The sequence below is a fragment of the Xiphophorus maculatus genome, chromosome 8 (genome assembly GCF_002775205.1).
Source record: "Xiphophorus maculatus strain JP 163 A chromosome 8, X_maculatus-5.0-male, whole genome shotgun sequence".
Taxonomy (NCBI): domain Eukaryota; kingdom Metazoa; phylum Chordata; class Actinopteri; order Cyprinodontiformes; family Poeciliidae; genus Xiphophorus; species Xiphophorus maculatus.
The window spans coordinates 22494918-22520161 of NC_036450.1; the positions used below are offsets into that span (position 1 = coordinate 22494918).

At 37.6% G+C, this 25244-nt stretch overlaps 1 protein-coding gene across 4 annotated transcripts in view; it reads left to right on the forward strand.

The window, feature by feature from the left end:
- mast4 (microtubule associated serine/threonine kinase family member 4) overlaps nucleotides 1-25244 on the forward strand; it is a 104441-nt gene that overhangs the window by 4265 nt on the left and 74932 nt on the right. For all 4 annotated transcript variants that reach the window (XM_023337991.1, XM_023337985.1, XM_023337986.1 and 1 more), the window contains exons 2-3: nucleotides 18183-18336; nucleotides 23756-23889. In XM_023337991.1, coding sequence (XP_023193759.1) covers nucleotides 18183-18336; nucleotides 23756-23889 — 288 coding nt within the window. The remainder of the gene's footprint in view (nucleotides 1-18182; nucleotides 18337-23755; nucleotides 23890-25244) is intronic.

The following is a 25244-nucleotide window of genomic DNA, read 5'->3' on the forward strand; positions in this document are numbered from 1 at the left end:
GTCTGGAGCACTAAATGTGTACCAAATGCTCGCTCGCTCATTCAAAGAATGTTAGATTATCTGAGAATAACATGGTTAGTTAAAAAACCCCAGAGGTTATGTAACAGGAAAAGCCACTGTTCAGATAAAGGTATTCTAAGAAGTATAGATTATTTGAAGCAATGCGAAAAGAAAACCAAAAGCTGTTCCATAGCTTTCCTGTGTCTTTTGATAAAAGAAGTATCAAATATATAAAGCCTAAAATAAACGACAGCATGTAGCACCATTAGCAATTACTACTAAAAGGCAAAACCTTTTATAGAGGACACAACAGTTGTGGCCTCACATTTGATGGCAAATTTTATTTGGCCTAGATAAAACAAACGTAATACAGGGTAAATCTTGTTTGATTCTTTAGGAAATTGAATTGTTTTTTATTTTTTTAAATTTTTTTTCCAGACATTCCAAAGAAAGATACAAATAGCTGTCAGACAAAATCGAACCCATATTAACATTTACATTGATAACAACTGGGAATTTTTGGAGACACAAGGTGGTTCTAGACTAGTTTATATTTAAAAAAAGAAAAGTACAGTTGTAGTAGTGCTTACACAGGAAACATAAGGAGAACATGAGGAAGCTCAAATGTGAGCCTCAGCTTTTTTAACTCTCCTCCTCTGGATGTTTCTGCAGACTGGTTCGACCGGCTCTAGTTTGCTCCGCACGCTCCGAATCCGGGGTGTCTTTTGAAATGTCAAGCATTAGTCTGTTCTTAAAATCATAGCTGAAGATGACGTGACTTTGGAGTGTGGGTGTGGAGCACCGTGCCCCCCGCCCCCACCTCTCCCTTGGTGTAGTAAGCGTGGATGGAAAGTACAAAATGTTGCGCAATTACTTTCGCCACACAGTTTTTGCCTCATTTTGGTTGGATTGTCTGAAGACTGTGCAGGATTAAACAAAACGCCGTATTAAGTGTTTAAACTCAAAATGGAAAGGAATTAGCCTCTGTTTTTAGGTCTAGTGAGGTAGCGTGTGTATGCATAATCGACTTGGCAACACCATCTTAACACTTGTTGGGTGACCGCCCTAAGTTGGTGTCATGTTTGCGAACCGTGTGTCGCCTTGCTAATTCGATCTGACTGAATGACACGTCATTATCCTAATTGGGCTGAGATATAAAAGGTAAAGAGAAGAGACGGAGTCTGATCTCATTACATTTTCCGTCAATGCGTACTAATTGGCGGAATTAAAATGTGAAATGCATGAAACCGAATGTTTTCTCCGCCTTCATTATGAGACACGCGTAGCTGGAGCAGAATTCCCTGAGCGCAGAGACAGATTTTACTTCTCTCTCTCAGCCCTTTCTGATCAGCAAGTAGATGTTAAAAACATACAAGAGTCTGTCCCAACACTGAACCCTACCCCTGTGAACTCTGCCCTTTTTCCTTTCTGCCTTTTTGAGCTCCAGCTTCATCTAAAGCTAATGACCTCACTTGTGCTGAGCTCTGAGGATGAGATGTAATTAGACCTGTTAAACTGAAGTAAGTAGCCACGGCGCGAGCTTGAACGCTGCCAGGCAGGCTGGTGTTTCCGCGTTAATCGGGGAATCCTGACCTCTGACTTTCTCAGATCAGATGACATCACTTCTTTCCGGTTGGCTGGCCAGCGACTCCTTCTCCAAACTTAGAAGTGTGCAGCTCTGGCGGTTCGCAGTTTTCCTGCTGCTGTGTTTGATGCCTATATTTACAGGTCTGTGTGATTGCAGCTTTAGAGTTGAGTGTATAAATCTGTCTGGAGTTGCGGGTAGCGAGTAAAAAAGCCCATCTATAGATAAACTTTGGGTTAGTTCTTTTTCAAACAAAGACGACGCAAGTTTAATTAAATGTTGCGTTTCAGTCAGAAAGCTGGCACAGAGTTGTAGGTAGTCTTGATTTTAACAATCTATTTATGTGAAAATAGGACTGTGGAAAAATAATAGTTTCCCTAACAAAAATATGACATTAACTATTTACCTACAAATTCTTATAAATTATTTATTTATTTATTTGCTGGGAATTGCACAGAAAATGCACATTATAGGGAAATATTTTCATATGGGTGCTTCAGCAGTGTGCAATGTAAAACCAGCATGTTATATGTTGTATTTGTCAGTGTCAACCAGAACAAGGACACTGATACCAAATGTACCAAGTATTTGTTCAAAACTTTAGTTTATTTAAAAATAAAAATCTCTTGTATATAAAATTAGAAAAGTTGTTTTTGGCAGCAGTAGCATTGTGTTTATATAAAAGCCGTTGAGTCATGTTTTATTTTATTTTATTTTTGCTGTAAAATTTTGTGTACCATGAGAGTGTGACATTTGTACATAAGATTATCATGCCTAGTCCTAAAAAGAAAATCTTTTATAATTTAAAAATTCTCTTGCTGGACATGGAAAAAGGAACATTTCAAAAAGCATAGTGAAGATGAAATGCAGTTAAAAATTGGAAAGCAAACTATCATAAATAACATGGAAATAGATCCCCCCCCCCCCCTCTCTGTTAAACAGTGTAAATCATCAGATTCTGTTTATTTTGATGCCAGAATGAGGTTTAGGGCTGTGTTTTAAAAATACATTTATTGCCAAAGCTGTACAGGAAATCTTTAACAGTGAGCTGCCACCTTGTGTGCTTTCTATTTATACAGCTCTAATTGGAAATGCTCCATCCCGTTTCGCTTCCTGGTCAAAGCAGTCCAATAACCTTCTATTGACTTTTCTATAATTACACTTGGAGTTCTCATATGATCTATTCTTTGTAACATGTTTACAGCATTCCTTGAGGTTTTGAGAAAATATGCCTTAGATACCTTTGTGCAACACCTCAACTCTCTAAGATCTTTCATGCCAGGCAGTCTGACTGGAAAGGAGCGCCGTGCGACTCCACCCCATTGGTGTGTTGTTGTTGGACGAGAAAGCATGCTAGAACGGACCTTCAGCTTTTAATATTGGGTTAACACTGGGCTTAACGTTTGATCCAGGAAGCGTTATGTTTGTCAGCATTACAGCCTATTGCTTCGCACCTTTATTTATGGTGGGTTTTACAAGCTGCTGTATAAACAACTTTTCTTTGTCCACCTTTGATATGCTGCGTAATACCACTGCACTTCTCTGGACTTTACCAATTTGCACAGCCTCTATAAATCTGAGATATCTCACACACCAGTCTTGACTTACCGCTTGTCTAGTTACACAAGCAGCCAGTGTGTTAATCATTAAGGCAGCGGTCTTTTATGTGTGCTGTAGCTTTTATATCCCCTCATAATCAAATCGCCTGTTTTCCAAACTCTCCTACTTCTGCTTGCCACGTTGGGACGACACCTTTGGATATTTACGGTTGTTTTGTTTCATATGGATACTGCAGGAAGTTTTTCACCTGCAGAAAATCATCAAAACTCTTCGTCTGTACCCGTTTCGCTTTAAAACGGGTGCAAACAAAATATGGATCCAGAGAACAAAAGAATCCCAGTGTCCTTAATCCAGTCAGAAAATCTGAAGCAAAAGCAAATAAATGTTACAAATTTCATTTAATCTGCATATTGAGGGTGAATATTTAGATAAATAAGATGATTTACTAGGATCAATCATCCTATTAGATTACTGTTTGGTAATTTATTGAAAGGTATTTGTGTTCAAGGAGCAGATTGAATGTTTACTAAACAATAAAGTTATTATACTAAAATGTCGTTGATGGTCAAGAGGGAAAACAACTTTTATGTTCATAAGAGCTACTCATTCCTGCTCTTGTACTTTGTATTCTTTCTGTCGTGAAAATAATGAAAAGGTTTATGCAGCAGTATCTAGGTGGATTATCTCCACACAACCTTTTTCTGTACACAGGTCACATTAGTCATAAACATCTATTCCACCTTTTTAAAGAACACAATGGGGGTGAAGTCATTGTGAAGTAGCTTTAATTGCAGACATTGTTTAACATTGTCATTACGGGGCAGCTCAAAATGTTTACCTAGACTGCAACCCGGAGAGAAATGGTCATTTTCAGGTCATTGTTTAACTTTTGGACTTTTAGCTTCTTTTTTGTAGTTTCTTTCTCCTTGGATTCTCAGTAGATTTACTTACTTCTATAACTTCTTGTAGCGTTCACAAATTTTTACAGATAAGGCTCAAAATCCTTTATTGATTAGGATTTTGGAACATATTTGCTGCCTTGAAAGATGAGTACAAGCAATATTGGTCAGTGTTCAAGCCAATGGAGACGTTAGGTTAGTCTTGTGAATTTGAACTCTCAAAGTATTTCTAAGTTGCACCCAATCAGCTACCATTATTTTTGTATATATAAAATATGTCACCAATATTGGCATAATCTTTGGATATTGCGTTGTGCTGAAGTCACACCTCCATCCACCAAACTCAACTCTTTATTCTTGTGATTTATTTTTAACTGGTTTAACAATGGATATTATTAAAATGGTGAAATATGTCTTAGAATGCTACCGTCATTTGTTATCAGTAAGTGATTGGGTGGTAAATGTAAATATTTGTGTATTTGGTTGGACAACTTGCTGTATTCATGTCTTAAGATTTTTATTTTGAAGTGGAAAATGAAGCATTTCTTGAGTTGCCCTGTTGCTCACTTACAACTCCTTTGCTAACGCAAACATTGACGCTGTCACCAATTTTAAATTATTTATAAATCTCTGAAAATATTGTGACTTACTAAAAGCACATGGTTTAGGATCTGTACTATTTGTACTTTTTAAAACACTATTTGGGATTTATGAAATCACTACTCTTATAAAAATGAGGTTTCATATTTTTATTATTTACCCAATAGTCATTGGACTCATGAACTGAATGTTTATTTGGCCAAGTTTGAATATTTGAGTTTCACTCCACGGTGACAATGAGCTCCAGCAGGTAACGGCTTGTCCTGGAACATTTTGGTCCTTAACATCTTGGCTGCCTTTAAGTAAAGTTAAACCCAAGGTCCCATCTATTTACAATCTAGAAATTCATAGACGCTTACAGTTTATAATAAATAACTGGGCTGACTGTCATGATAACTAATAAAATTCTAAGCAAATGTCAACATATCAATTTTTACCATTACTTACCTTGAGCTATAAGTTGACATTGGATCCAACTTAGAAAATAGTCCAATAAAGTTTCTTTCCTTTTTTCCCTACCCCTATTCTTAAATCTAAGTAAGTGTTTTTCAATCCTTTCCTTTGTCTTTTTGATGTGTGTCTTCTTCATCACCCCATATTCAAATGATTGCATTAACTCCTGGCCATCTATTCTGTTTATTACTTATTCATTTAAGTCATGTGTGATAGACGGATTGCGCCTAAAACATGTAGGAACGTGGTTCTTGAAGTCCATGATGGAGAGAAGCACTGGTGTTATGTGGGTCTAAACATGAGGACATGAAGGCGAACTTGTGCAAAACCAACTGAATAGTGCAGATATATTAGGATCAAGGCAGTGAAACTCAGAAGATGGCATTACGTTTGTTGCAAAATCATCAATTTTGCTTTAGCTTTACAGTTCAGGATCAGTTCACCATCTCATAATTGCAATTGCGTGCTTCATGTGCCATTGTGGTTGGGCAATTATTTGCCCATTACTCAGAAAGAAGACTTGTTTCACTTTCTGATCCATGTTCAGTGTTTCCCAACCCTGGTCCTCAAGGCTCACTGCCCTGCATGTTTTGGGTATTTCCTTGCTTCAGTCCAGCTGATTTCAATCGATGACTGATTAACAGGCGTTTGTTGAACTGCAATCAGTTGAATCAGGCACATTAAAGCAGGGAAACCTCTAAAACATGTAGGACAGTGTGCCTTGAGGACCCGGGTTGGGAAACACTGGTTCAGTATATCCAGCAGAAAGAGTCTCAGCAGTGCAGGCAGCACAGCGAGACAGTGAATGTTGTTGTTGGGTCTGTACTGATATTTGAGTTGTGCTCGCATCAATTGTGTTGCAATGATGCACATGTGCAGAACGGAGCAGTGCACTCCAGGTATGGAGATTTTCAACATGTCCAAAAATCTGTGGCAGGCTGGCGTAGTTGTTAAAGGCAATGCTGGTGTGATATTTCCCCCTAAAACAGCATATAATGAATTTACTGAAACAACTATGCAGTTTTATAATGGAAATAATAGTTACTGGGCAGATTGCTAACTCCTTTTTTCCTTATTAAACTATTGAAAATTGTCATAAATGTACACAGAGCTGCTTCTATCAATAAGTCTTGTCTTGGCTTTATTGCATACCCTTTGAACAGCAATCCTCTGAGAGAGGAAAAGAGAGAGTAAGAAATGCCAAAAGACAGCTTTTGTTTCATTTCCTGTAGTGGATTTAACAATGACTTTGCATAACTAAACAGCCAGATGCTGTTAAGATTGTATGAGTAAACAGAGGCCAAATGTAGTTGTACAGCGAGTTCTTTTGTGTGCTTTTTGTAGGTAAATAAAAAGCAGCAGAAGAGTGTGGGAGTCGGCTGAAAAGTCAGGGCAAACCATGAAAGAATGTAAAGCAGAAGTAGGAAGAAAATGCCATTGCGAAAGTGAATCTGAGGAGGCAGTTGAAACAACAAAACATGCTTTAATTTCACGCCTTAATGCCTGCCAGCGTCGTTGTGCCGGCGTGGTCATTTATGTGGATTTTTGTTTCTCAAAGACGGCGGCATTTAGTCGTAATTCTGTACGTAGCTGTCGCTTCAGTAGTAGCAGAAACGTAGGAGTTAATTAAGACGGAGAACAAGACCTCAGGATAAATGTAATGGAGATCTCTTGCATCAGTAGGACTCTAGGAACATCAGCCCCATATGTTTTTTTTCTTTCTTTTTTTATTTGAAGCATTTTCAACAAGATATATCTCCTGGGGAGAAAGGCTTTTTTTTTGCCAACTTCATGTCTTCACAAGAAGAACTGACTCTTGCTTAAACTCTGGTCTTAATTTTTTGCTTTGAGCCACAAAACCTTGCAATTTAGCTAGAAAGAAAAGGAGATGGTTTAAAAGAAAAGCAGCAAATACAGACTGTATTTGTTTTGTTTGAAAATAAAAAAAAAAGTTCTAATTAAAACAGAAATGAGTTTTTCTTCTAGGTATTTTGTTTAGCTAACCTGACTGAATTTGTGACACGTTTTTATTTTTTATGTTAATCCAGTCTCTGTCCATGCTTGCCTGTTGGATTGAAATATGTACTAGTTGACTCAGGCAAATAATTTACAACCGAATTTCACGGGCAAACAAAGATGACTTCCCTAAAAGCAAAATCAATATAGACGGATGACTTTGTCCAAGCTGACCATGTGTGAGACGAGACGCTGAGATCTGCAAACAATGTTAGCTTGAAAATTCAGTCCACCAGAAGGCTTTTAAAATAATCCTGAGAAGTTGCTTACAAAATGCCTGAGTCACAAAATAAAAATATTTTAAGGGCAATTAATGCAAAATGGAAGAAATCTAGTCACTTTATCAGTAGTATGTGAATGGAGACCCTGTGGTGGTAAATTCTCTACTGAATTGCCTTTGTTTACTTTTTTTAGTTCACTACTCAATCATTATGTATAAGTAATACTCTAATAACGCCTTAAAATGTATGTCTAAAAATGCCTTGACCAACTACTGCCAATAAACAGATGTGAATTCATAAGAAAGTAATTTTTTTAAAGTATTTTTTTTGTTGTTAAACTTGCAAAACACACTCTTTACTTGTGTTGATGTTGAAGCTAAACTGAATGAGAAAATAAGAAGAAAATGTGGATAATGTTAGCCAAATGTGAAAATGTCTGATGCAACTTTAATTCCCATAAAGCTTCAACAGGTCGTTGTAATTTAACCTCCACTTTTAACCCACTAATCCTCTGGGTTTTCAATTCATTGTGACACACGGTAACCTTTATTTGGCCGCCACGTTTACTCTGCGAGGATCTGTTCCATGAATCTGGAAGGTAAACAGTGAAGCAGAGCATCAGTGCCTGCTTTGTGTATCAACAGTTGTTTATGGTTGGTGATGTTTAGCCGTTTCCTGCGTGCCGGCTCGGCCCGCATGTTGTACCCCTAAATAAGCGGCCGTTTGTTTAAGCAGGCAGGATGATAAGAACATCCAGTGTCAATGTTCACTTTGAGACTAAGAGGATTAGCGCAATCTGGTTAAGGCTCTGTTCAGTCTTGCGAGGGGCTGGCTGAACACAATCTGTCATTGATTTTTGACTCTTCTTTCCCGTCCTCTGTCGAAGGGTTTCTGGTTGTAATCCCTGGTTTCTGCGCTGCGTTTAAAGTGATGTGGATGACGTTTGTTGGTGCCTAGATAAAATGTCCCTTGGCAGGAATTTAATTGTTCCCCGGGATTCATCCTCTAATGGAAACAAGGTAAGAGACGGTAGTTCTCTAATAACTGGGTTCAAGCATAAACAGCGGGACTACTATATCGTAAATATTGTTAGCGGTCTAGTCTAAAAACGAATCTGAAGGGGCTCGTGGAATGAAGTTACTCCTATCTCTTTTTACAATCAAACCTCATGATCACATGATCATGCAGCAGCCTTGTGAAAGTTATTTTAAGACTATGAGTTGATAAAAACCCTCAAATATACATCATTACCAAATATTACTTGTTCTCTGGCCGGAGACCAGCCTGCACATAATATAAAATGCATATGTTAGGTCTCTATGGTCCCTCTGCATGGAAAAATGAAGTTAATTGGCTGGACAAATGGTGCAGGGTTCAGTTCTTTCCAGTGCTGAAAATGATAAATCTCAACATAGATGATGGTATGAAATGGAAGAAGGAAAGGACTGCTGTTTATTTAAGGTCTTGTCAACACAGGAAACTGAATTCTCCAGGGAGGGCAGAGAAAATCCTTGTAAAACTTTGACTCTTTGCTTGTTAATTTAATTTCTTCTTCACATTCAGTGACTGTGCCGTTAAGTACTCTGTGAGACGGGTCTTAGAGATGAAATGCCAGAGTTACACACACTTGCTGTGATTTGAACTGTAAAACATTTCACCTCTGTTCTTCCTGTGATTAAACACTTGTCGAGGCTGGGAGCAGGCGAAGAGGGATTTGGTGTGGAGTGGAAATCATGGAGGGTGGAAGAGGACAGATGCGAGGGGGGAAGGAATGTCAACTTTTCTAGAATCTTCAAGGATGCATTACGCAATCACAGTCATGGACGTTTTTTACTTGGCAGGATTTATCAAACCATTTTTCAAAAAGAGATGCCTAGTAAAAGTAAACATGAGTTGTAATAATAAAACCAAAAAGGGACAACTTCATGGTGGTTAGAAGACAGTCTTTACTTGAGCCTGATGATGTATCTTATCCCAAGTTTTAATGGCATTCTTTGCATTTTATTTATTTTAGAAGAACTAACTCAGAGAGTCTCTTTATATATTTATTGCTTTTGATTCAGTCATCTATAACAAACTGTGTTGAAGAGTCTTCTACTTAAAGCATGGGAAAAATGTGTCGTTATAAGTGAATAAATGAACCAGTGAAGCGAATATATATTTTTTTACAATCAATATTAAGGAATTATGTACTTAAAACAAGCTCTCATAAAATTCCGTCTCATTCTCTTTTAAAATTATTTTTAAAAGATCCTGAAAAATATATTTTTTCTTATTTGAAGTGTACAAAAAAATATTTCCACTAGAACCTAAAGGACAAAATACTTTAAGATTTTGTGTTTTTGATCTCTGACGTAAAAGACTCTTTGCCCATAATAAAAGTTGAATGATTTTTGAGAGAGGAGTTGTCGCCAAATGTGCCACAATCACTTGTTTGGTTTAAGCAACGATTATTTTTAGAGATTTGTTTTTCTTCAAGTTGTTTTTGCATGATAATTAAAAATCTCTTTGACCTGGAAGAAAAATAAAATTGGGAGAAATCTGTGGGGCAAACTGATTCTTACATCAATGTGTCAGGGGTATTAAGTCACCTGATGGCTTTCTGCAAGCGATATTCACTTTCAATGCACTCATATGTTAAGTGGCTTATTCATAGTCGACTCGCTGTTTCCCTCAGTTTCAACAAATGGAAATCTGTATTTGAACAGGGCTGGGTAATTTGCACCACAATGCTTTTGACAAACTACTTTGTCCCGGCGATCAGTTCATCTTTTCAAACGCTACTTGTCTCAACTGGCCATCGACTTGCTAATTAAAGCAAGAGCCTCTTTCATCTGTGAAATCATCCTCAAAATGTTATGCAAACTGCCTGTAATTCAGTAGGAAATTAATTTAACACCAGCATGATGAAATCACATTGTATAAGCGGTAGTATTCTGTCTTTTGTGGCTAATAATTGAACTTAAACATGTAAACCTACACATTTGAGACATTTTGTTATGTATGTAGACATTTTTATTTTTGGAGAACAGATTTTTTTGAAAGCTGTTCTCTAGAAATGATTCACTATCGAGAACTTGTGTTGTTCTCAGAAGGAAGTGATGAAGAAACAATGGCCGGGAGAGCAAAGAGTGAATCAAGACGGCACTGACTGGAAGCAGGTGAAACTTGCCTTGATGTATGGGGACTCTCTTCCTGTTTCACTGTAAACCTGAGAATATTGTGTCTTAGCAAGTGGTGAAAGTTTCTAATAGCGAATTGGTCCCCCTTTAAAAAGTTCCCTTCATCAATCTCCGGAAAAATGAGCAACATGTCACCACAATGCCTTCTCAAAAAGAGGCGACGTCCTGCTGAATGAGGATGTCTGAAAGTTACACATTCGCAGAACAGTTTCAAGGTTTACACATTCACTTCACGCTGTTGTGTATTAAAACATTTTATTTGAAACGTTGAGTTTGCTGGTTAAAACTATTAAAACTCCTCCTACATGTGTTGCTTTCAATCCTCAGCCTTGTAGTACAGCTTTGGCAGAGATCGTATGAGTGTGTCAATGCTGCAACGTTTTTATTGGCTTGAACTACTAAAGTATTAATTCCTCAGCCTTGGGAAATATTTGTCTAATCTTGTCTGTGTGGTGAAATACAGTTTTTTTTCTTTTCTTCCTGCTCTATCAGTTTGTTAGTGTTGCATACAGAACACTTTTCACTCCTTAGCACCCAGTGTTTTTCCCACCTTTGGGGTATTTAACTTCGGTAATCTTGAATCTTGGCTGGTAAAATCCAAATACAGGCTTACAGTCTGTGCTTAACACTTGTCCTGCTTTCTGCAACTTGCTGCTTTTCCATCAAGTTTGGACTATTCACCCTTCATCTATAAAGCAATGATAACCTAAGGGACCATACATTTTTAATAAAAAACAACAGATTTTCTCATTCCACTAAAGATCTAGTCATCAGAATGCAGTTTGTAGTGAAATTGTGTTTCTAAAATGTCCAAATATTTCCAGTAGACATTTTAAATCAGTTTATGTAGTTCTAAATAATATCAAATGTTGTCTCAGGGCACTTGATTGGATAAAAGTTTTCTATCTATAGAAAACCATCACATTGCAGCCTTTCCTGAATGGACGTGTAGCGACAGCAGACAGTCCATCGCGTCCTGTCCCCCTTTCTGGGGGTTTGAGAAGACGGAACAGACACTCGAAAACACAGCAGAAGGAGTCAAGTAGAACTTTCTGTATCATTAATGAAGTTATTTGTAGGAAGAACTTGACTTCTCCACGAAGGGGTCACTGTTGAAACAGAATGCCAGGTGAAAAATAAAGTTACAGCAGCAAATGATAGTGGTCTGTATGTTCTCCAGAAGAAAAGGCCAAAGCGCTACAGCCATACAAGTAGCTAAGCATTCAAACTCAAAGCTCATTAAAAAGGAATGTTTTAGGCCTGCTAGTCCTAAAAGTAGACAGAGTGTTTGACTCAGACTAAAACTGGGAGCTGGACCACAGAAGAGGAGCTTAATAATGAAAAGGTTCCACTTTAGAAACCTTGAGAACCATCAGTCTGAGATTAAATGGGTTTGTTGAAAACAAATGGTATGTAATATATGATGGAGCTTAAATACTGAGAGCTTTTCATAAGCAGGAAGAATAGTTGTAAATTATATTCAGGCTTTTAACACAGGGAGCCAATGTAGAGAAGCTGAGGTTAAAAAAATATGTTCCTTCTCACGTTTTACTATTTTTTTCTATTTCTTTTTTTAAATAATTCATGATTGAAATAACTGCAATAGTTCAGCCTTGAAGCAGCAAATGAGACTCGTTTTTCTGCATCGCTCTGGGACAGGATATTTCAAATTTTGGCAATAGCACAAAGGTGAAAGAAACTCCTGCAAACATGTTTTAATATAGCAATTTTGATGTCCTGGTAAAAGATAACACTCAGGTAATTGACTTTATCATCAGAGACAATTTAATGCCAAGCAGAGTAAATGAATAAGCAGTTAATTTTCCAGCAGCTCAACAACTTGCTATGCTTTATTCTGATAAAAACTGTAATGATGTAATGAAAAAATAACTGGCCCAAGGACTGAACCTTGTGGTACTCCATTAGTAACTCTGGAATCTGTAGTTTGTTCATTAGCATGAACAAACTGGAATATGCTAGAAATATGATCTAAAAACGTAAGCTGCGTTTCCCTCGTTTCCAGTGGCAGCACTGGTTCAAATTCATGTTTGGAAACTGGAACAGGTTCCAGACTGTGTTGGTGGAAAAGCCCTTTAAGTTGTGGCAGCATCATGCTGCAGTGACATTTTCTTCATTCTGCACAGCGGATGAGGCAGAAGATTAGAGCTGATGTGAAAATCTACATAAATGCAGGTGAATCTGGGGAGAAAGGAGGTTGAAACTGCAAAACACTTGAGGTTCACCTTCCAGATACATACAACCAGACCTACCATTGGTTTTAAAGGCCTAGTCAAATCCAGACACAAACCCAATTGAGAATACATGGCAAGATTAGTACTTGTGTTAAGTGTTTGCTCAGAGGAAGTGGTGACACACCACTCTACTCATATATTTACTCATAAAAGGAAAATGGGGGAAATTTTTTTTTCTCACTGATGAGTTATGTGCCACATTGTCTTGGTCGATCACACAGAATTTCTTTTAAACACACTATGTTACGATTAGTTTCCCTCTGGGCATAATTTATCATTGAAAGTATTTGTCCGTATTCCCAAACACAACTGTGTGACATCAGACTTAAACAGGATATTTTCTCATTTTCCAGTCTGCATACCGTCAGTCTGTGTTGAGCAGCTCGCCTTGTGTTTAGCGGTTTGCTCTCTGCTTTGGTAACAAAACACTGTTGATATTGTCCACTGTGAATCGGGCTCAGGTTGGAAAAGAGGATGCGGTGAGAGAGGGAGGAAAGGTGTTCGACGCTGCACTCGGGAGCTCTGTGCGACCCCGCCGCAAATAGAGAGGAATGGTGGGTGAAAGGCCAGTGGCTGCTGCCAAAACTGAAACCAGTATGCTATTTGCTGTGGACACAGAAAGTGAACTGGGACTGACTTGACTTCAGGGCTTTCCGTGTAATCAAATAGGCATTTGAAAGGCTGACACCCACTCTTAAATCAACGCAGATGTTTTGAATGGAACGATATTGCACTATTATCCTTTAATAAGAGAGTCTGCTGTGTGGCTGTGTTAGCCTCTTAAATGCTGATATGTATAGAGTGGGAAGCATGGATTTACTGATTATCTTGGTGATTCATGGCTGGCATGAGTGGCCTGTAATTACAGTTTAGCTAATGCAGAAATCACTTGGGCCCATGCAGCGTTGGCAGCCTCCGCAGATCTACTGGCTTGCATTTTCATCATGGTTATTATGAAAAATAAAAGCAAAGATCACAAATTATACACATCTAAACTAGTTTTATGGTGATTGTGCTGTATACTTTTTTTTACTAGCTAAATATAGTACCTTTGTAACAATGTCTGGTTGTATTCTCCAGTGAAGGAGAAAATGACTGCTGCTGTTGTCTTTTTTGTAAGTAGGTGTTTTACAGTGCTTTGCAAATGTATTCAAACGCCCCCAACTTTATTACATTTTGTCATGTTACAGCCAAAGACTGCAGTGTATTTCATTTGAATTTTCTTCACTGTAAAGTAAAACTTTCTCTCGATACTTGAAGCCATTCTTCATAAAATACCCCAAGCTGGTTGGATGGAAAAGCATCTGTCCAAAATATTTAATGAAAATACGTTTAAGTTTGTGATTGGAACACAAAAAGATGAGGGAAAGTTCCAGGGATGTGAACATTTTTGCATAGTACTGAACAAACCTTAAATATGTGCCTCGACTGCCTTTGAGATGAGAAAAAGTTCTGGTTTTTCTTTTTTTAAGCCATACGGGTAGGCAGTCAAAAGAAAATGTGAAAGTGGCAGAGAAAGCTGAGACATACAGGACATCTGACTGAGATCCCCATCTCTGCGTCGTCCTTCGGGTCATAGATCGCCTTACGTCATGGTCAGGCTTGTACGAGTGCATTTCAGAATAACCCTTCTTGAATTTCCTGGCGCAGACCAATACGGCTTATGCCCGTGTTTGTCTCGCCGCATACCTGAAAGCTGCTTACAGAGTTTGGTTGTTGTGTGTTTGCTATAATGTTACATAAGTCTGTCCGTTCCTGGGCTCAGTTTGTTTTAATAATCTGAATATGTTTGTCTTTGAACACCTGGACACTGTTGCACCATCTGCTAACGGGATAAATTTTGGTTCCATTCCTTCACCTTTGGGTTTTCTTTGATAGACAGGGAAGGGGAAACATTTAAATTAACATCAACTGTGGTTTGGGTTTGCTTGTGTCCATTTTTCTCTAGAGAACTTATTAAGAAGCAAATTTGTACAGAATATTTTCAATCTGAGATGTAGGATTTTCTGCTTATTTTGTCATAACATAGGTATTTTGGTTGTCTTGACCTAAATGTCTCACTTATTGAAAAACCAATAGCTTCAGTAGCAACCGATGTAGACTTTAGACAAGCAAGAGATTTATTTTTAGATTGTAGATCCAGGGCTGATTGAGTGAATCACTCAAACTATTAGCAGCCATAATAATAATAAAATAAAATACCTCGATTGTTTTGGCAACCCAATCAAAATTTGAAGCTGCAGCCCAATCTTGAAATAAAACCCAAAGTTTCTTTTCTTGCTCTTCAGAAGATCTCTGACAGGAAATCACTGTTTGCAGTAAACACAAATAGCACAAGCTTTTTCTGTAGACTAATAAACATGTCTTTTTTTAGTTCACTGTTATTTGGTGAAACCTGTGGCTAAACATGTTTCATGTATGATATGCTGAATATGCGTGGATGTGATTTAAATATTTTAAGAATGCTTCTTGTAGATGCTAGTGTTGAGCTAGAGGATGTTATCTGAGCTGTTCATCTCTGCCCCGGCGCTGTTTATTTCCTAAATATTAAGCTGGTGGGTGTGCAGTGCTGTTTGTTTCCATTTAGCTGCACTTGCTGCAGTGCAGCATCGAAGTCAGGGTGCATCACTTTAATATAGTAGTTTTGGTAGTTGCATCAGTTGACATGCATTAAATTGCATCAGGTATTTTTCTTTAAGGAATCTACACTTGTGGACTTTATAGATCAGCACTTCTTTCATTTGAACACTCTAAAATCTTGGAGCTAATTAATGCTATACTTTGAAAATAATTCAGGAATATCAACCTTTTTCATTTCATAGAGGTATATATTTGCTGTGGTGACTTTGACGTCACAGGCAGATCAAGTTGTGGTCGTTTTTTCTCCCGTTTACAGCGCAATAGGAATGTTCTCACTTCCTTTGCCATCGTTTGCTTGCCGTGGCTTTTTCATCACTGGAAGTGATCATGCTTGTAGTTTTGTGTTGACTAGTGTATCGGTGACCCTTATTGCACATTCTGATGTGCAAAAGTTCATTCCTTTTGTGAAAGTTTGATTATTTTCTTGATTTTTTTAAGACCGAACAACAACAACAAAAGAAATATGTTTCTTTCTTTAAAAATCTCATGTAGCAGATTTCTTTTAAGAAAAATAAGCAAATTTGTTTCATGTAGCATTTTTTTTTTGTTACAAAACAAAAATGGTTCCCGTGGTCTAAACTTTCACCAACTAAAATGTTTCCATGAAGCTATTAAAAAGTGCAATTGTGTTGCTAAATGTTACACAATGATTCCAACCAGTCATATTCTCAAACATAGGCGCAGTGTTTATTGCCCCCATGAATAGCAGACATGATAATTTCAACGATATCAATCATTGAGGTTTGAGAACCTTTGTATTATGGAATGTCTATTTATCATGCTAACTCTTTTTTCTCTGGCATTAACAAAACAATATTGCCCATCCCCATTGACAAATCAAATTTTTTGTGGCTTGCCAATAGGAATGAGGGATGATTGTAACTGTGGTACTTTCTGCATCGACTGAGATAATGCTGCCAACAACTAAATATCCTCCTTCTTCTGCTATTAAGTTTTTACTTTAACATAGAACGTACTAAATAATCATTGACTATATGCAGTCTGCTGAATTTTCTTACATTGAAAAGTTATTTTTATTTTATTTATTAATTTTTTTTGACCAATTTACCGAACTTGACTGAAATATTTGATAACTTGAATCATTTGGAATGTATGTGTGTGTGATTGGACTTAAATTACTTTTTGCTGTGTATTACAATGACATTTGTCGTGAATTGGGGCTATATGAATAAATTGGATTGAATTTAATATTTTTTTACTTGGTTTTGATTTATTTTTTCTATCATTTCACAGGTTTTTAAGAACAAGAAAAAAAAAAACAATCACTATGACAGAGAAAACATGTGCATACATAACCAAGAACAACATATTTGAGTACTTACTGAACTATTCTGTTCAGTAACTTATGCAACATATGCATAAACATTGCTCAGAGCTAATATACATTTCTTAGCATCTTAATTATATTGGTAAAAGTATATTTATTTTATAACAACCAACAAGAAAGGACACATTGTGAGTGTCTATCGTTGTTGCTCTTGCTACAAAGGTTTGCTTGTATTTGTCCTAGCAGAGCTTGGATCATGAATCATCCCTTGGGGGAAGCAGAGGGCATTTCCTTCCACACACTGCTCTCACCTCTGTGTATCTTTGTATTCTCAGGGAGGGTCTCTTCCTCCCCATTGCGCTTTGTTGCGTTGTCTGAGCTTCACTGTGTCCTCTTCAGGGAGCACAATAGGGCTGCAATAGACAACGCTGAAGAATGGAATATGCAATCGGTTTATTCCTGCAGATGTTTACTAGATGCCTCCGACAATGAGGTTTCCCGTTTTAAAATTGGATTTTGACGTAACTGGTTTTCCATTTTTGTCATGCAAGAAAATTGCCTCTAGTTTGTATATTTTGCTGAAGAAGAGGCAATGTCACATCTCGTGTATTATTCAGCATTCACTTGGTTTAGCGATTAGCCATATTAGTATAATTAAAAAGGCATTTTTCTGGATTTACTGGATGATAAATTGTCCCAAAGGTTATCGTGATAAACAATACAATTTTTGATTTGATATCATTTTTATGGTAATTGCATAATAATCCAAGAACATTTTCTCAAAGATCAATAAACTTCAAAGTCTAACAAACTTAACGCTGGAACTGGAAGACATTTAAAATATCCAAAATAAACAAAATAATCAAAACAACAAATAAAATGAATTATAAAGTCTCTGTAAACTAAATTGTCTTCCAAACAATACATAAAAAAGTTAGTTGGGACCAAAGCACCAGACTGAAGACATCCAGTTTTTGTATGAAAATGATAAATCTTGCAAGTGAAAGTGATTGACCCTGTTTTACTACTTTAACTCTGACTCTTCCCAGCACTACCAATATTTCCAAACCCGGCATCTTTCATGATCTAGGTCAGCAGCTCAATCATAAAACAAAGAAATTTGGCTTTCCCCAATGTCTTGCTCTCTCTCACTACTTAGCAGCCTGAATGCACTGCATACCTGTGTCGTCATATTATAAAAATCTTTTCTTCTTGTATGTAACTGAGGACTTCTCAGTCAACCCCACTGAATCGTATTCTCATCTGTTTAACCTGCAAGTTGAAATGATCCAATTCCTTCTAGGAACTGATTTTTCTGTGATTGTTCCTTTGGTTTTGTTTTTCTTTTTGCATCCTTGTAGACACAAAGTTTGATATCATTATCGTTTAAAGAAGGTCTGGCATTCCTTCTATGAAGGTGTCTTGGGTCCAGCTGTGTTACATCTTCCTTCCAGTCTTTACCCTCTTTTTCTTGCTTTTCCTGCAGTTGGACAACATTCTCTTCCCACCTCCGATACTCCTGAGAAAGTCCAGTATTCCTGAGCTAACCCACGGAATAAGTCCTGCTCTCAAATTCAAGCGGCATCTCGGCGAGGATGGAAAACAGCTTCGTAGAAGAAGTCTTGGTGGTGGCCTGACAGGTAATTTCTTCATGTCTGCGTTTGTTCTTTACATTTTACCACCGGATTTGATTTAAAATAATCTGACACATGCTGTGTGTAGTTCCCTCTTTCTGATTTGTCCTCGTGTTTTTATTTTACGACACCATTATGACTCATCGCTTTGGCGTACAAATAAGAAATGCGTGACGTATTTTGGTTTCAAAAGCACAAAGCACATGGAGGGATTGTTTGTGGATTCCTGCACAGCCCATGTTTACAGTAACTAATCCTACTAAGACAATAATAGGGCTCATCTGGATCATTTTTCTGCTGCCTCCTGACGGTAACCCGGCTTCACTAATCATTCTTCCTTTAGCTTAAGAATGATTTGTCATGGTTAATATCATACACTGAGAGATTTTACACTAGTGTTAACCACGTCTCTGCCTACAGACCAACATGGTTGTTAGCTAATGGAAACAAATAGCCAACGACTTTTCACCCCAGACAAAACATGTTTGACTTTAAATATGTGTAAGTCGGAAGGAGCGAGATTTAAGGACTTTCAGTATAATTTCAGTCGATGTTTAAATTTGACAAGTTCGGTGGATTAACATGATTGGACGCGTTTTCAAAAAGAGGATTGGCTGATCCTCCTGTGAACAGTTTTCTCTTAATCTACCGTGTTGCTCAGAATGACTTGAAGAAAATCTGTTCACATGCACAGGCTCACAGCCCGGGGCCTTCCCAGGTGAGGACAGGAGAGAGCTTTCAAACTTACCAGGCGAGTCTAGTGAGCCGCTTCAGACAAAACAGTCGCAGGTTTTCCAACATGTCGCTGAATGTTTTTCCGTCTGTTCGAATATAAAAGTTGCCTCAGAGGGAAGTTGTGGAAAACGCAAAGACTTTTACCAGATCAACCCCATTAAACTGAAGTGGAGGTTTACTGGTTAACATCCTGAGCTTAATGTGTGAATTAAATCTTTTATACAGCACCCTGTTTGATTTTGTTCTTTAGCAAAGTGATGTTTCAGTATGAAAAGATTGTCTCCCTCTATTTTTAACTTATTCAAAGGGCCACATTCAAGTAGTGAGCAGGGTGGATTCAGTCTGTGGGTTGCTAAGTAAATAGGCTTTTTGTAAAATAAGCATTATTTAAGATTTTACCTTTTAACCAGCTGTAGCTATTGTTCATTTCAGCTGCCTGCGTAATCTTTTTTGGTTTTTGTCTTTTTTTTGTTTTTGCTCTACTCACTGGTGGTAAGGGTGTGAAAGACGACAGGAAAACGGCTGTAGCGCGTAATTCAGAGAGCCAGTCAAAACTAGCAGCTCACAGGGCGAAACGATGCACGATACCGGGTTCATAAAAATGAGCTGGGACAAGATCTTCAGCAGTATTATGGGGAAAACAAAGAGCACTGATTTTTATTTTGTATACTTTTCTATCAGCCAACCAAAATCCTGCCACGCAAATATTTAAACGGTGACTAACTAAACTCTTCTGCTAGTGTTGTCGTCCAGATTGAAGAGGAATCTTTATTATTCAGCCCCATCAACTAGGAATGGGAATTGATAAGTATTTAGCAATGCAGATTCCATTATCAATATCACTTATTGATTGTCATTGTTGGCAAATAATCTCTTTAATTAAAAAAATGCACTATGCACCTTAAAAATATACAATTCCTCTTTAAAATGTGCATTTTAACGTAACCTTTTGCACATCTGCAGTTTTTGCACAGACTAATTTTTATGCTTGCCGTTTTAGATGGCCTTTTAGAAAACTGGAAAGTTACTAGAGAAAAAAACAAAACCTTAGACTCGTAAGTGACTTGGTCATAGAGTTGAAACGTATAAAACTCACCCGGGTTTGTACTTTCGTATTAATATTATCCAATATTTCTCTCTGGCCTCCCTGCTGCTGAGCGGACTCCCGTCTGTCAGGAGCATCAGAAGTGTTAATGACCTCATGGCTTTCTAGTGTGTTTGGTTTGTCATGCTCTGTTTGTGATGTCAAACTCGGTGAATGAGCTGAATGACTCCTCGGTCAGTCGGTGAGGGTGGCCGCACCACTAATAGGCTGTTCATCATGGTGGATTAGTGTGCAAGAAGGCAGCTGGCACTGACTGTGTGGACAGAAAGAAAATACAAAATCGACTGGCTGGGCTTTTGTTCTTGCATCTTTAATTTCTCCAAAGCAAGCAGAAGGTTAGCAAGGAATTTAAGAAAAGCGGGGGGAAAAACTCCCAAGACTAGACAATAATCCTGAAAAAATCCCAAAGAAAATCTGTACCATTTGATGTCCAATAAATTTTAAAAACAGATTTTTTAAAACGTTCTTATTCAGTATCTGTATTTAATCAGGAAAGTGACAATTAAGATCAAAAATCTACTTTTGGTCTTGATGCACCAAGTTACATCAACCAGAATACACAAACATATTCAGCATTTTTTTTAAAATCACAGTAGACAGTCGGATTAAAAACAACTGAACACAAGTTTATTTTTTCTTCTCGTACCAAGGTTTTGGTCTTAAAAATAAATTCTCCCTTAAGACACAAACCAGTAAATGTCTCCTTTGTTCAATCTGCCTGCTTTGTTCGCGTACTGCAGTAAATTAGAGCAACTCAGGCTCTGTGTAGTATGTGGCTGTAAAAGCCTGATTTCTGAGCTACTTAGAGAGTTTCACCTTGCTGATGAAAATGTTAACCTTTCAGTTAATAAAACCTGTGCAGCTTTGAATAAATGCATTAACCTTTAGTGGCTGGTCTACAAACAAACAGGATAAATAAACAAACCTGAAGCCAGTTACTGGGCTTTAGTCGTGCAGTTAAAGCATGATGAATGTCTTTCCTTTTGATCATAGACTGGTTTTTTTCTGTTGGTTATGTTTTTGACTTCTGAAGCTAATTTTCACATCCAGCAGACACAACTCTGAGGGCTTAGTGTAAATTAAAAAGATGTATTATTCACTTTTTCACCAGAAAGGTCAGCAAACATTAAGTAATGTTCTTCTGACTGCATGATGTCAAAGGAGGAAAACAACTGTTTAAAATTGTTTTTTTTTTTTTTTTTACAAAAACCTAAACTGTGAGCTTGGTGACTTAATTTCCCTAAAGGTTGAAGGGCTACATCAGTGAAATGGGAACCACCCTTACTTGACTTGTTGCGAATGGCCGTATTGGAGACACATTTTAGATTGGTTTTTCGCAATATGAAGTCTTAAAGCAGTTGACTCAAAGTTGGGATCCGACATTACTCATAAATGTCTATTTTGAAATCCAGCCTGACCCATATACCCGTAAGTGCTGATACACACCTTTCCAAGTGTTGAGTTATTTGTGACGGTTTCCTTTATGTCGGGATGTGAAGGGCCGTCGTGAGGGAAAACATTTGCCGGTAAGGAAGGAAAGGCCTCACTTTTCCCTCCTCATCCTGTCGGTTCACTCTTTAATTTTCCTGGGTTTTAAACATTGATCATAGAGAGACTGAAGAAGATGAGACAGAACAGACAATGGTTTCAGAGTTATGTTTAAGTTCAGATTTTAGTTTTTTTTTATGACTTGGCAACTTGACTTTTTTCAACCCCAAAACATATTTTTTTGTTTATATTTGCCATCATTGACATGACATTAAAGCTTCAAGATATGATTTTCAGTCTGTCAGACTTTATCCTGGGTTAAAAGAATATTTTATCCAATGAAAACTGCAAAATACATGAACTTTCATATTTACAATTTGTTATGGTTGCTTCCAGCTGATGTTTTATTCTAGTTTATTTTAATTTGATATTGTTTTCCTCTCTCTTTGAAAACACAACTTTTGCTGGTATCTCCATCCTACGTCAAAATTTGTAAGAAGCTCAAACAGTATATTTTCTTGTCCCAAAAAATCAGCAATAATGTTCCTATTGACGCAACTAAAAATGTATTTCTTGGACATTCCTCAGATAAGGAAAGTCAGCAGAACCCTACATTCAGTTTGGAAAGACAAGGCAAGAAATGCCTACAAATCAACGTACACTTTTCTAAACTTCTCTATATCTAGTAAAGAAAAACTATTACTACCTGAGGACCGGTTAGTCTTTACAGTCTATGCACACAGACTAGAATAAGGAAGGTTTTAAGCTCTCGAAGATCACCATTTAAGAAAAAAAAAATGCTGCGAGACTGTGCTTCTGAATTTACTTTAAGGTTTTTTTCATTGTTACAATTGATGCTGATTATGTTTGAGTGCTGCAGATGAAATTTAAGTTGAATTATTACCCCAAACCAACAACCTTTTGGCCTTAACGATTTAAGCATTAAAATATGCATCAAATTTCAAATGCGTGGAACTTCTTTTTTCCAAGTCCGACTCGCACTCTCTTCTTGCAAATATTTGATCTGCAGACGTTTCAAAAATATTTCCTGAGCGTTTCTGAAAAAGCTGTGGATTAAAAGTCCACCTGTAAATCAAGCCCTGCGGTCAGTAACTTAATAAATCTTGTCAGCAGGACAGTGAACTTCAAACATACCTTCTGCAGCTCATCATATCACCTGATAAAAAATAGATACTTCCCTCAGGCTGAATGAACTGTATATATCCTCTTGCAATTTAGAGCACAGACTCCCTTCCTTTGTTTTGTTAGTTTCTCATTGGAGGGAAAACAAACCCCCAGCCCAACAGCAGCTGGTCTTTTCCTGATAGTAGAATAAAATTAAAAACGTTCAGATTGATAAAAAGTATTTATGGCGACTCAGTGATTCATCAAAGTGTGGTGTGATTTGTTTGCTGAGGTCATTTTCAGTTTGCCATCTTTTATCTTGGTGTGCTGAAGCTCAGTGATAAGAGGAGACACTGATAATGGATGGAATTGACTAAACAGCTTCTACTGCCATCTAGCTGCAAGTCACAGAAATTGATTAAATGCTGCTTTTCAAAAAGTAATATTGAGTGAACTAATGTTTTTTTTAGGCCTATTTTCCTTCTTGGACTAGGATATCTCTCTTGTGGGATTATGTAGTTTAGGTTGTGAGCTCTTAATAAGCTTACCCTCCTCTGGCCTAATTTAACCGTTTTACTTCCTGCACAAAGTAAGAAGGTTTATCTTAACGTGCCTAACAGGAGCTGACAGCAGGGATTTTCTCATGTCATAGGGCATCCTTTGACCTGTACTTGATAAAGGTTATTATGAAATGCAAAACTGTTGAAGGATTTCTGTCTCTTTCACTGCAGGTGGCATTAGAAGTTGAGGAAAGTTCAAACAGCTACAAAAAGTGTATTTAGGGTTTAAACTCTCATTGTAATTTAAGACTTGTGTGGCACGAGTAAACCGGCACAGAACTAAAATGTTAATCCTGGTGAATTGTTTGTTCTTTGTAGAGGATTTTTATTCTTTTTTTTTTTTGTGCGTTTCATCTGGCGGTTTCTAAACTGGGGATATATTTATTTATTTATTTATTTTTCTTTTTTGCAGGAAAGTACCTGTTGCTGCACCCCAGCCTTCAGCAGACACAGACGATGCTGCAGTCGTCATCCGAGACCTCTAATCTGGTCCGCATGCGATCCCTGAACCTTGGAAAGTCAGACCCTTCCCTCACCTCTAGCGTGGTGAGTGATCACTATTTCTGCTCCCGGTCAGGTTTAATATCCTGCTGACCTTAATGTTTCATTCAAACCAATCATCCATACATTTTCTGTACACCCTAGTGGGGTTGGGAGGTGCTGGAGCCTGTCTCCAGCTAACGTTCTGGGCAAGAGGCGGGGTTCACCCTGGACAGGTCGCCAGTCTGTTGCAGGGCAACACAGAGACAGACAGGACAAACAACCATGCACACACACACTCACACCTAGGGAGAATTTAGAGACCAATTAACCTGACAGTCATGTTTTTGGACTGTGGGAGGAAGCCGGAGCACCTGGAGAGAACCCACGCATGCACAGGGAGAACATGCAAACTCCATGCAGAAAGACCGGGAATCGAACCCAGGACCTTCTTGCTGTAAGGCAACAAGGCTACCAACTGCGCCACTGTGCAGCCCTTTCTTTTAAACCAAACTGTGCTTAATTTGAACAGATTGTGATCTCACAAACCAGCAATTGTTTATATGGAACAATTATCAAAATCTATATTTCACCAAAGCTTCCACATAAATTGCTAGTAATTATAAAACGCATGAAGTTTTTTCCTCACTGTTTGAGGTTAGATCGGACCAAACTCTTCCTGTTTTAGGTCCTTGGTTCAAATGTATAATATGTACCCAGAATGCATTTATACAGTCTACTTATGGGATAATGGAATATTTCACTATTTATTTGAGAAAAGTTCTTAACAGAGTGATTTCATTCAATAAAAATAAGAAAATTATATCCAACATTTAATTAAGTTTTGCAATTTTAAGCCAGGCTTGCTGTACATAGTATCAAGTAGATTATGGTCTGTGCTTTCAATCCGGTATAGTGAGAACAGCCTCTGTGATCCAAATTTTATTTTTAGTTTTATTTATTGCTTCTGACCTGTGACGTAATGACCGGAAATGCTATGTTTAGTTCATGGCTTTCTCATTAACTGGACTGGTTCAAAATGTGAATTCAAGTTTATTTGCTTTGCACATTTCAGCAGCAAGGCAGTTCAAAGTGCTTCACATGACATAGTGAACAAAAAAAAAACATTATATATGCATTATAGTAGCGAAATAAAGACTGAAGTAATGAAAAGTTGTAATCCAGGCTAGAATTGATCTATATTTCACTTATTAATCAAAGCCAACAAATGGGATTTTAGCCTTGATGTAAAGGAACTTCTCAGAAGTGCAGCATAAAACTGAATGCTGTTTCTCCATGTTTGGTTGTGGTTTTGTGGACTGAGGGTAGACCAGAACCAGCAGACCAGAGAGGTCTGGAAGGTTGATGCAACAACAGCAGATCTTTAATGTATTTTGGTGCTAAAACGTTCAGTGCTAAAT